The sequence below is a fragment of the Zonotrichia leucophrys genome, chromosome 1, assembly GCF_028769735.1.
Source record: "Zonotrichia leucophrys gambelii isolate GWCS_2022_RI chromosome 1, RI_Zleu_2.0, whole genome shotgun sequence".
NCBI lineage: Eukaryota > Metazoa > Chordata > Aves > Passeriformes > Passerellidae > Zonotrichia > Zonotrichia leucophrys.
In genome coordinates this window covers 100,032,211-100,044,101 of record NC_088169.1, presented here as the reverse complement: position 1 = coordinate 100,044,101, position 11,891 = coordinate 100,032,211, and the positions used below count along the sequence as shown (strand labels likewise).

The 11,891-nt window shown below is 41.7% G+C and overlaps 1 protein-coding gene across 1 annotated transcript in view; it reads right to left on the bottom strand.

The window, feature by feature from the left end:
- Positions 1-279: 279 nt before the first annotated feature.
- Positions 280-11,891, bottom strand: part of IMPG2 (interphotoreceptor matrix proteoglycan 2) — a 56,513-nt gene continuing 44,901 nt past the window's right edge. Inside the window, exons 15-21 of the mRNA XM_064701790.1 lie at positions 10,215-11,872; positions 9,149-9,368; positions 7,735-7,945; positions 5,868-6,056; positions 5,483-5,681; positions 4,489-4,568; positions 280-418 (exon numbers count right to left, since the gene is read on the bottom strand). Of these exons, the coding sequence (XP_064557860.1) occupies positions 280-418; positions 4,489-4,568; positions 5,483-5,681; positions 5,868-6,056; positions 7,735-7,945; positions 9,149-9,368; positions 10,215-11,872 (2,696 nt within the window). The remainder of the gene's footprint in view (positions 419-4,488; positions 4,569-5,482; positions 5,682-5,867; positions 6,057-7,734; positions 7,946-9,148; positions 9,369-10,214; positions 11,873-11,891) is intronic.

Here is an 11,891-nt window from a genome sequence, read left to right as displayed (position 1 = left end):
AAAACCAAAGCAAATGGATCAATGTAATATAGAAGATGATGCATCTGTTCCCAAGCTGGATCAAGTAGCAGAAGGATAAGACAGAAATGCTGTTGGTGTTGTGGTGGTCTTCAAATAAACCAAACACCACAAAAGCCCTGTGAGTTTTTTACTAATATTTAAAACAGCAACAATGCCCTGACCCATTTACTATGCTGTATAGAGTCAGTCTGTGTCTGTCCTATAATGCTTACAGATAGACAAATGAATTGGGATTGGTGAATATTATTGTTTTGTGTTTTATAGGGTGAGATGACTGTCCCTGTGCTGGAGCTCTAGCACCTTTGTGTGCCTCTCTTCACAGAATCCATGGGGCAGAGGGCTCACAGTCCTCTCATACTCCTGCAGCCCTTTAGAATACGGACCAATTCCAGCAAACCTGATGAGAAATGGTAATGAAAGTCTTGATTATTAAAGGCTTTTTTCATTCTAACATTTAAGCTGTAAGTTCTTAAAACCTAAAAAGTTTATTCATGCACTTCCTTGGTTTGGAGGAGATAGGAGAAATGTGTAGTTTCAGCTGTCTCTGGGAACCTGGAAAAGCCTTTTTTTCAGGAACTAAACTGTTATCCAGCAGTAGAGGAATCTCACAGTCTGGGGCTTCATGGAATAGAGACTCAGTCACTTGATATCTTTTAGCTTCTTGCTGGGAAAGGCTCTAAGCTATGTGAAAAAGCAAATACAGGACAAGCACACAATTCCTGCCAGGCTTGTGTGCTAGACTTGCAGCTCTGAACACTTGTTTTCCTTAGAATTTCTGGCCCTGGTAGAATTCTGCCACTGTGGATTAGTGCCTTGAGGTTTGAAAATGAGGCCTTGAGAGATCCAGCCTGGGCTCTGTGTGTTTGAGATCCTCTGTTAAAGGGGCAGCTGGCAGCATCCTGGGGGACCTCATTTTCTCCCGTGTTTTCAGCCTTGCGGGGAGCCACAGATGCTGATAGACCTGTCAGCATTTAGCAAACAATACCTGCTTTTTTCCATGCTCTTAAATTAAGCCAAGTCGTTCAAGTCATTACTTTTATCTTGTGAAAAAGTGCATGCTAACTGATAATAGATTGATAGACTTGTACACAGAGCTGGTTGGGTTGTGCTTGGCTTTTTTGTTGTTTTGGGTTGTTGTTTTTTTTTTTTTGTTTGCTTTGTTAGGATATTTAGAATTCTTTATCTTTGCCTTGGATTAGGAAAGTATCAAAGAAAGTCAATCATTCATTAAGTTCTTGGCTTTTTGATTAGAGATGAAACATCTTCAAAAGAGTTTAACTGAAAGCAAAGCACCCAGGTATGTTCTTTCCAGCATGAATTTTCAGTCTGTAACCTTGCAAGTGTTAATGAACTCTATTTGGCACTTTTGTTAGCAAAGGAGTTTAACAGCTTAGCCAACTCTAATTTCTGATCTTACACACACACAAATACTCATAGCTAAGATACCTTCTCCATGTCAAACTCATAGTCTCTACATGAATGTTATAGAAAAGATATTTTGGAAATAATATTTTATTGTAGTGAAAACATACCATCATGTTCATATGTATACACACACACAAAGAAAATATCACTGTATATTCACTGAAACACCTCACACTCAGTGTAACCAAGCCTCATCTCAGCAGAACACCTGGAAAACCTCTGTGACCCCAGCAGGAGCAGCACCAAATCTCCCAGGCTGGCAGCCGAGCTGCACAGAAACAAGTCCCAGGCTGCTGCCCACCCTGAGCCCAGGAATTATCTGCTCTAATCACAAGCCCTGGCATTATGGGATGCTCAGGGCCACGAGGAGTGGGCTGTGCCTCAGACTCCGACAGCCCCTGGGCCTGCCAGCAGAACTCTGCCTCACAACTTCTGCTCACAGTGTTCAGCAGCACCATAGCTTTTCCTGCTGTCTGGCATTATTTGGCTTTCAGTGGTTTATATAAGCATTTCTCTGACAGATGTGTGGCTCTGATACCCATCCCCTGCCACTCAAGGCAAGAAGGTACTACACAAGTGATCCAGTGAGGTTCTCCAGGACACAGAGAAAAATTGCATTGAAATATCCTGTTGTTTGGCTAAGCTGCCTAAAGAAAACCAAGTAATTCTCACTGTCACTTAACTCTGGAAAGTATCAGGTGACTGTTGGCACATGGGGGCCGAGAACTACAGATGTTTAAGAAATTAATCACTTGGCCTTTTTTGCTAGCACAAGCTAATGTGATTGTAATTGGTGCCCTAACCCTGAGACCTGTGTGAACGACTTAAACAAGAGACCTTGGGGGACTGAACAGAGCCCCAACACAGCTTAACATATAGTCAGAACTCTCTTCATCACTTGAAGATAAAATTCCATTTCTTTACTTGAAAGTCCCCCTCTCAATTCAGCTATTTCAAAATGCTTTAGGCTTCTTCCATTTAAGGGATTCTATGCTGATTTCCAAAAAACTAAGAATAATTCAATTTTTCCCTTCCCCACAGGAAAGTGCTGACATCTACCAAATGTGCATGGACTTAAGTACCTGATTTTGAAAGGGAGCTCATGGCAGGCTACTGCCCGGTTCAGTAATTTAAATATTAGTTGGCTGAATTCAACACTGAGTAAACACTAAATATAATATAGATATAAAAGAATGGGCACAAATGCCAGTTTAGTATTTCATTATTAAAACTAGTCATCTTTCTATCTCAACAACTAAATCCATTTATGAAAACAAGCTGGGAAGGAAACACACAACAGATAAATAATGCAATTAACTTACAAAATATGAAACAAAATGTCTACATACAAAAAAAAAAAAAAGTAAAAATCAAAAGTAAGCTTCACAGAACATTTGTACAATAGAAGCCCTTCTTGTGCCCCAGCTTGTGTGTCTGCCAGAATGAGCTGGAGAACCACCCATCCTGGCTTTAAAGACACTGCAGTGTGCTGCAGAAGCACTGTCCTGCCTGCCAAGGCTCCCTGTATCCCAGGGAGAGCCCTCAGGGGGCTGCAGGCTCAGTGCTATCCTCTGCTTTGCTAATGCCAGCTAGCAAAATGGACATCAGGCATCTGTACAGAAGAAAAGCTTTTCCAGTGAGGTTTCGTTTGTGAATGCTTTAAAATAATGCTAACATAACTCTAGCACAATAGCTCTCCCCTACAACTCATTCCTTTGCAAATCAAATATTTCCTTCTGCTAGTGTTTTATACCCATAGAATTTCCACTGGAAGCTCCTGTGAGGGGATAAAATGCCAGGCAGGGATTTCAATACGCATTTTATTTTGGTTGTGCAGGTATCTTGTCTTATCCGAGGAGATTATTTATTTTTTTTGCCTTTGTATACAAAATCTTTCAATGTCCATTTTGAAGTTAAAGAAAAATGAACTTTCATAACCTCTGCCACTTCTGATTACCTCTCAAAAGTGTTAGTTTACATGGAAAAGCCAGAGACAAACAGACATCATCTGTACGTTTTAGCCATTCATGTAGAAAACATCTGTATCCATCCATGCAATGTTAAGTCTATGAGTAACTTTGCAGTTACATCTGAGCCCGTTGCTGGGGCAGCAAGGTAGCATTTATCTCCCATGTGTATTCTATCAATTTCTTTTTTTCTTAAAGCAGCTTCCTAAAATGAAAAACAGAAAAGCAGCGGTTAAGTTCAGCTCTTTCAAACATTGGATTCAAGGCTTATACAAGGCAGCCCTTATTGCTTTCCAGCTGTGGAAAATCTAGATGCTTATCCTTTTCAAGACGAAAAAATGACCAACTGACATGGAAAAATGGGAACTGCTGTTCCTTTTAATTAAAAAAAATTATTGCTGAAGATCTGGGAACATGAGATTTGGCTACTGTATATATTTTTAATAGGAAGCCAAGGAACTGTACTCCAGTATTGTTCAAAGTGACCCAGCAAGTTGTGGCTTGCTGCTTCCTACAGCAGGAATACAGTTCATGCTAACTATTCAGTCTTTGAGGACCTTCCTTGTGCTTGGCTTTCATCAAAGCACACCGCTCAGATTGATTAATTGTTTGGAATTGTAAAGTTTCTGCTACAGCTGGTGCCCACCATACCAGACAGAACTGTACCAACTGCACAGTGCTGGTCAGTTGCCAAATCCCGAGAACTCGACACAAATCAGCATTTTTGTTTTGGCTTTTTAAAATTTCTGGTTTTAAACAAAGCACTGGGCAATGAGAATTACACCAGAAGAATTAATAAGATTCTGTCTGTGCTTTCACAGACCTGAATTGATGTCTGAGGTCTGACACTCATTAACTCAGGGATTCCTCTTCACTGCCTTTTTTTTTTTTACCCCCTGGGACTTCTGGGATTATTAAATACTGTAAAAGGGTTGAACCTCTTCAAAAATAATGTTGAAATCTTAGCCTCTAGTGTCCTAGCTTATCTAGAACCTTAAAAAATAACACAGTAATGTAAAGGCCATAGGACAAAACATCAAAGGAGTTGGTAATCCAGACAAGACATTTCACTCACATTTGATGCTGCCTAACAAACTCTGCAAACTGGCGGTCTTTAGCGTAGAGCTCTATAATTCGAATTCTGTCCTGAATCTCCTGGAACACAATAAACAGAATTGTAAGTACATAATAGAAATCAGAATGCTACTGAAATCACTTATTTCTGGGCTTTGGAAAATAAAGCTCCTATGTGTTGCTATTTCAAAGAGTGGAGCTTGAAATTGGGCACTCCAATGCTAAAATTCTTCTTTATTTTATTTATTTTACTATCATTTTTCTAATGAAAAAGAATAAGTGAAGCACTTCATTTGACTTCAGTAATACCTCACTTTCAAACCAAAACCAGGGTTTTGACAGAGTGTAGCATTTCAACAAGCTTTCACAAAACCATTTATCTCTCTTTATACTTTGCCTACCAGTCAGCCTGCCAGCTACATACTGGATTCACACCTCTCACAGTTTCTTAAGGATCTGTAGCTAGCTCTGGGATGTAAATCCCTTTCCTTTAGTTTTCTAGAGTAAACCTTGGATACTGTGTATACAGGAAGAAATAAGATGGGATCTAACTTGCAGGTTATAGAAAGACTTAAACTTTAAAAACAATCAGAAGACACCCAAAACAAAAGCATGCAGTGAAAAGGCCTGGATGTACCAATTTTTCACTGTGCAACTACTCTTACATAAGAGAGTTGGGTTTAAAAGGTAAATGTTGTGTCAAGTAATACATCAAACCTCCCCAGCTCCCATGAAGTTACCTAAGGGATTAGCTCCTTTATTATATGAAATTCATTACAGAATTACAGAACAAAACCATAACTTTCTCTGAAAGCAAGCAGAGAAAGCAAGCTTTTGTGTCTTCTTTTAAATAGTTCCATCAGCTGCAACCTGTTTATCTGGATGGAGCATAGACACTGGGGAAAGATCGGGCCCACCTCTGATGTTAGAAGTGTGGAATAAGCTTACTGTTTCCATGATCTTTCCCATGCCACTATGAAAACAAGGTCATTTACCTCCTTAGTAAGCTCACTGTTTTCATAAATGTGCCTGATCTCTTCACTGCTGTAGTCTGTGGATGTCTCTGCACTGGTGGAACTGTAGGACGTGAGCTGCGGATATCTCCGGTAATAATGGCTGTAGCCAGTCGTGTCACTTTCATACATGGGGTTGTATTTAACTGCATTCTCAATGGACGAGAGGCTGTCACCCTGCCTGGGGGAGCAATAAACACACTGTGAGCTTCTCTGCAGCCTGCCAGGGCAGCAGATAGACTAAGGAAGCCTGGCATTTGGAGGTGCCTGTACGTCCTGGTGCTTGCAAACTGTGTGATATAAGACTTAGGACAGAATTATCCTTATTGTAGACAGTGCGTTTAAAATATTAGATGGTGTCACCTACCCCTGGGAGTCCCCAGTGTCACTCTTTGTGTACTGATCTCGAAGGGTCCTGGCCAAGAAGAAGATGACAGCAGATGCCACAAGAAGGAATCCTGCCACAGAAGCAATGGCAATACCCACAACCAGTGGCTCAGACACGTATTCCTCACAGTGCTCCCCTCTGTACCACCAGTTCTCTCCCACACGGCACCTGCCACAAAGAAACACAGGGAAATTACACACCAGCAAAAGCTTTGGTTAATGTATTTAAGTTCCTGCTATGATGTGCCCTCAGTTAAATCATCCCAAATAAATATCTTTGCATTGTCCAATAACTAATTTTCTTTATTATTGTTATTATTATGGATATGCTTTTTTGGTAGATAATCATGTAACAGTTTGAGTTAAAAGAGATCTTTAATGGCCATCTAGTCCCCTGCAATGAGCAGGGACATCTTCAACTAGATCAGGTTGCTCAGAGCCCCATCCAATCCAGAGACATCTACCATGTATCTGGATAACCACTTCCAGTGTTCCATCACCACCACTGTAAAAAATTTCTTCCTTATATCTAGTCTGAATCTACCTTCTTTTAGTTTAAAACCATTAGGCCTTGCCCTATCACAATAGATCCTGCCAAAGGGTTTGTTCTCACCTTTCTTTCAAGCCCCCTTTAAGTACAGAAAGGCCACAGAAAGGGTCTCCCAGGAGCCTCCTCTTCTCCAGGATGAACTACCCCAATCACAGAATTGAATGAAGGTAGGAAAAATAGCAAAAGGGTAATGCTTTTGTGGGGGAAAACACCTGTGCTTTATGAAATTTACAGTACCTTGTGAGGAGTTAAAACTGGAAGGTGTTTAGACTGAGGAAAAACTGCCCTAATTGAGCATGAGCCTTGCATGATGATGTATCATCACTGCAAAGGTAGAACTGGAACAGGCTTGGTTTCAGACATTTACCTGCTTCTCATTAAGGCTATCACACAAATGTTTAAATGTATGATGCATCTGTGATAATATCCAATTTCAAAGTTTTAAAACCATTTTTATTTCTTCTGTTAACAGTCTAAGATTGACTTTAGAGAAGTTTTTAAAGTTCTAGGTGAACTTTAAAAAAAAATCACATGAAGAAACATAAATAGCTACTAGTAGTAATTTTTTGTGGTCGTTTTCTTAATTTTTGTTGACAGGCACATTTTATTTTTTAAAAAATAGACTATTTCATTGTTTGAAAAGTAAAAAGTAAAATGCTGTGTCAGGGGCATCACCAATTTGTCTGCATCTTGCACAAAGTCTTGCTGATTACCTGCAAAATACAGCAATCCTGTATCTCTTTTTAAGCAAATATCTGGGGCCCGTTCCTTCATCCTTTTATGAATCCACATGATTTTTCCCAAATGTACAATGATTTACTTTTATGCTTTTTTCCAGACCAAAAGCAGTATATTTAATGTATTTATGCACTATCAATGTGATGTTCAGATATAAATTTCTGTTATGGAATTAACTCTCATAGGTGACATGACACCATCAAACACTTTGCTACTTGAGAAAACCTCTGGAGGTGAATTCTCTCCCCAAAGGCCAATAAAAGTGATTTGAACGACTGAGTGTGTTCCATTACAACCTCTATCCCTTGTTAGTTTTATTTTCTGATGCTTCTATTCTATTAATTTGTTACTGTCTCATTTCTGATATATACATAGGAAAACTAGTGTTAGTACTGCGACTTGCACTGAGCAGCACAACATGAATGAGTATCACAATCTACTCACTTGCTACACAATACTGCACAGAATTTTGGACAAATCCTATGGAATGCTACAACAGAGAGGGGACAATGGGAGTTTTCATCCAGGAAGCACAAGTTCCAGCAGCGGGGTGCCCTACCTGCAGATGGCCCCTTGCCCAGGGCTGATGTCACACTTGCCGTCATTCAGGCAGAAGTTTGGCTGCAGGTCACAGATGCTGTTGCAGGGCAGCCCATCGATGCTGAGGTAGCCAGGGTTGCAGACACACTCAGCTTCCCCACTCCAGCGATTCACCAAGCACTCAGAGAACTCGTTGCAGGCCTGGAACTTGCAGGGATCTGCTTGCTCACCTGACAATACACAGAGCAAAAGCTATTAATGAAAGGGGAGAGCCTTAACTGAGAGGTGCTGGCTGCCTTCTTCTCTAATGGTGTCCTGATAATCCACAAAAATCCTGTGTGCACCTTTCCTGAGAACAAAAAGTTCTGAGATGAACAAGCACTAGCAAATATTTCTCTGTCTGCACATGCCAGTGGCATGGCTAAGACCACCCAAAAAACAGTCAAAAAAGCAAGTATAAAGTAATCTTTTTCATACTGTAACAGAGAGTGCCTCCTATTTTCTCTGCTGGAACTCTCCCTTACAAATGAGTAAACCACAGGTGATCTCCAGTATTTCTTGCTATGGAACACCTAGGCAGGATATGAGGAAGGGCAGTGGGATTTCAGGCACTCACCGTCTGCTGTAAGGGGATTTGCCTGTTTGTCTGCAAGGAGCATGAGCTTGTAGCATTCAGACATCTCACTTGTATCAGGCTTAAGAGGCTGGCATACAGCTAAACAATCAATATCAGAACACATACCATGCTAATTAGACCATCCTTATTGGAAATCGATCTGGGAAGAACAGCTACCATATGTCAACAGGTCAGCATTTTTATTTTTCTCTAACCTCAAAACAGGAGATATTCCTGGGTCGCTTATGTGGTAAACTACTGGCTAACTTGGACAGGGGAAAAAACCAAAACAACCTTCTCCCTGTACCAGAGAAGTGAAGCAAGAGGGCCTGTGACTTTTTAGTGCAACCAAGAGCTTACCCCAAGCCTGAGGCGGCAACTGTTACCTGTGCAGATGCCCACCTGGCAAGTAAACTGGCTACCAACTGTGGGAATAACCATGTGGAGTAAGTTCAAACCACACATGAAAGTAAGCACAAGAGAGATGGGCACCACTGTTCTCCCCGAGCTGTCTTCTCCTCCACTCCCCACGTCAAATACTGGGGCATTATACAGAATATTCCATGAGTTATTTTTTCTCTATAAATCTATATGGACCCCATACAGCTTTCTCTGTCTGGGTCCCACTTTGACTTTCATTTCTTTAGTACCAGAGCAGATTTTCATTAGTTTGTTTTTACTCTATGAAAGACTGTCTTTCTAAAGCCCAGCCTGTGAAAAGCAGTGGGCAGCCTCTGAGCTGTTGGGATCCTTAGCACTTAAACCAGACATTTTTCTGGATCCCTTGCTTTAAGCTGCATTTTCCTGCTGTCCTTACCCGATTCAACATCCAGGGAGTATTTATCAATGGCCAGGTTCATGGTGTGATATGCAGTGTTGCAGAAATCTTCCAGGATCATGTACACAGCGTTGGTGACGTTCCGAGGCACAGGTTTGGCAAATTTCATTCGACTGTTCACCACAATGCTGCCATTTCTGAAGTTCAGGATTTCCAGATTCTGGAATCCTGTCAGATTTGACTGAAGGTAGGGCACCAGCTGCAACACAGGGGATATGACAGAAAAGCTGAATCTTTGAGTCTCTCTGCTCAAGCCAGTTGCACTGTTACTGCAGTGGACAATTAGAGTCTGAATGGTTTTATCCAAATCCTACATCAAGGGCATTAATCTTTACCCAGCTGAGGTCTGTGCTGGAGCCTGAGTATTTCAGGCAGTTTTTAAGAGTATAGCAATTTTCAAGGAGTTTCTAAAAATCTACAATTCAGAAATACAGTTCTCAAGACACGTGTTCTCCCTTGATCTAAGTACCTGGAATACTTGCCATTTCACAGGGTTTTTCCTTCAAGCATGTCCCCCTTCCCTCTCTCTGCTTTTCTTCCTTCATCTCTCACTAGAGAATGTTTGTTTCACTCAGAAGAGGAGAATTCCCCAGTTAAAATTTGGCAGTTGTTGCTGTGTAACTCCTGTGAGGCTTTCCAAGTCATCAGTCAGGTTAGGAACAGCTTAATTCTCTGAGCTACCTCTTAATTAGGACAGGTTGAATGTGTGGCAGAAAAGTTACTTGCTCACAGCCCCAGGTTTTCTTGCTTCTCCCTCTCTATACAGTAAATACAAAGCACTCTGGAAACAAGTAGGGGGAGTGAAGTAGTGACTTCAGCTACACTGCTATATTTATTAACACCAGCAGAGAGAGACTATCATCTGAATAAAAGATGAACTGCATCCCACCACCCATTTCCAGACAGAACTTTCCCCACAGAAGGACACAAGTCTTATATGTAAACACCAGTTTTGAGCTGCTCTCTGTGAGGGATGACTAAATATAATTTACTAACAGGTTTTGTCTATCTGGTAATGGACATTTAGCACAGAAGTGACTCTTACCAGTTCCAAGAATCGCTGCTCCAAGGCTTTGTATTCAGGGGAGTTTTTATTAAACAGGTCCTCTGAAAACATCATGTTGGTGACCCGAAGGCTGAAGAACACAACCAGAGCTCGGGATGGGACGGTGCTGCTGTAGTGAGTTTCGTGTGTGGCCCAAGCCACACTGGCCATCTCTGTGGACTGGACACGAGTGGTTAGCTCGACGTGACTTTCAGTCATTCTCCTTCCCTCCTCAGTCTGCTCAGGAGAAAACTGGGCAGTGCTAACATGACCCAGGTCTACTGAAACATCCAGGACTCTTGTTGTTTCATCTCCCAGCTTTGTTGAGGTAGCCGCAGACAATGATGGTGTGGATCCGACAGGAGGGAGGTGGGACGGAAGCTCAACAGTGCTTGTTGTTACACTCACTGTTTGATATTCCACAACAGTGCTGAAGCTCATGGAAATATGTGTGCCATGGTCTGTACCATCCTGTCCACCAAAGCCCTCTAGGACAGGGGTGTGATCTACTGCAGAAGGAGCTGCAGCTGAACCTTGAGTAACCATTGCTGGCATTGCTGGTTGCACTGTCTGATCTAAGGAGGTTTCTAGTGCCCTGTCAGTCGGCCAAACATCAGCTGGTTCCTTCACTGCTGATCCATGGGTGTCTTGGTCTGCCAGTGATGAGTCTAGGGCTTGCTGCTCTTCTGTGGAAGCAACAGGCTTTACCACAGAAGGATCTGCAGTCAAAATAGCTTCTGAAGAGATTGTGTCCAAGTGTCCTATTGTAGCAGCTTCCATTACATCTGGCTGCTTCACTGTGAATGGCTCTTCCACCACTGCCCTCTCTTCACTTTGGTGTTCAACTCCTTCAGGGATTATGTTCTGGCCTACATTGGACTCCTCGGGCTGCTCCATACTGACAGTCCCTGTAGATGTATGGAGACTATCTTCCACAGACAGATCTGTATGTGGTGGTGAGACAGGGGCCTCTCCAGTTGGCATGACAAGAGAGGAATCATACATGCCCAGAGTTTCTGTCTGTGTAGATGGTTCCACAGATGATGGCTCTTCTGGCTGTAACAGAGGTACTTGTGGAGTTGTAGTCTCTGGAAAGACAAATATTTCAGACTCATCAAGGAAATCTTTCATATTGACTATCCCTTCATTCTCATCTTTGGAAAGATCATAATCTAATTTATTACCAGAGTTAAGAATATAGTCTAAAATCATGCCTTCAGGAATATCCTCAGTTTTGGTTAATAAAGACTCATTGTCATCTTCAAGCCAGCTATCAGGACCAGGGTAGAAAACTGGTTCCAGGGTTGCTTCTTCCCAAGGCCAGATACTTGATTCCATTTCTTTTCCTGAACCATCAAAAGCTGAACCAGACCCATCATCATATATAACTCTATCTCCAAGAAATACATCAGTTTCATCTTCCATAGGGGGCACTTCTAAGGGAAAAGGAATTTCTTCCACAGAGTTTGCACTGTCACTGCCCTCAGGACTACCTTGGATTACTTCTTCCTTCTCTTTAATATCAGTCTCTACAAGTGATGAAGAGGCCACTGTTGGTGCAGAAAGCAAAGGAACTGCATAGTCATCGGTAGATGGAGATTCTTCAGGCACAAGGTGAGAAGGACTTAAAGGCAAAAGTTCTTCAGATAGTCCAGTGTCTTCAAACATTAAAAATAA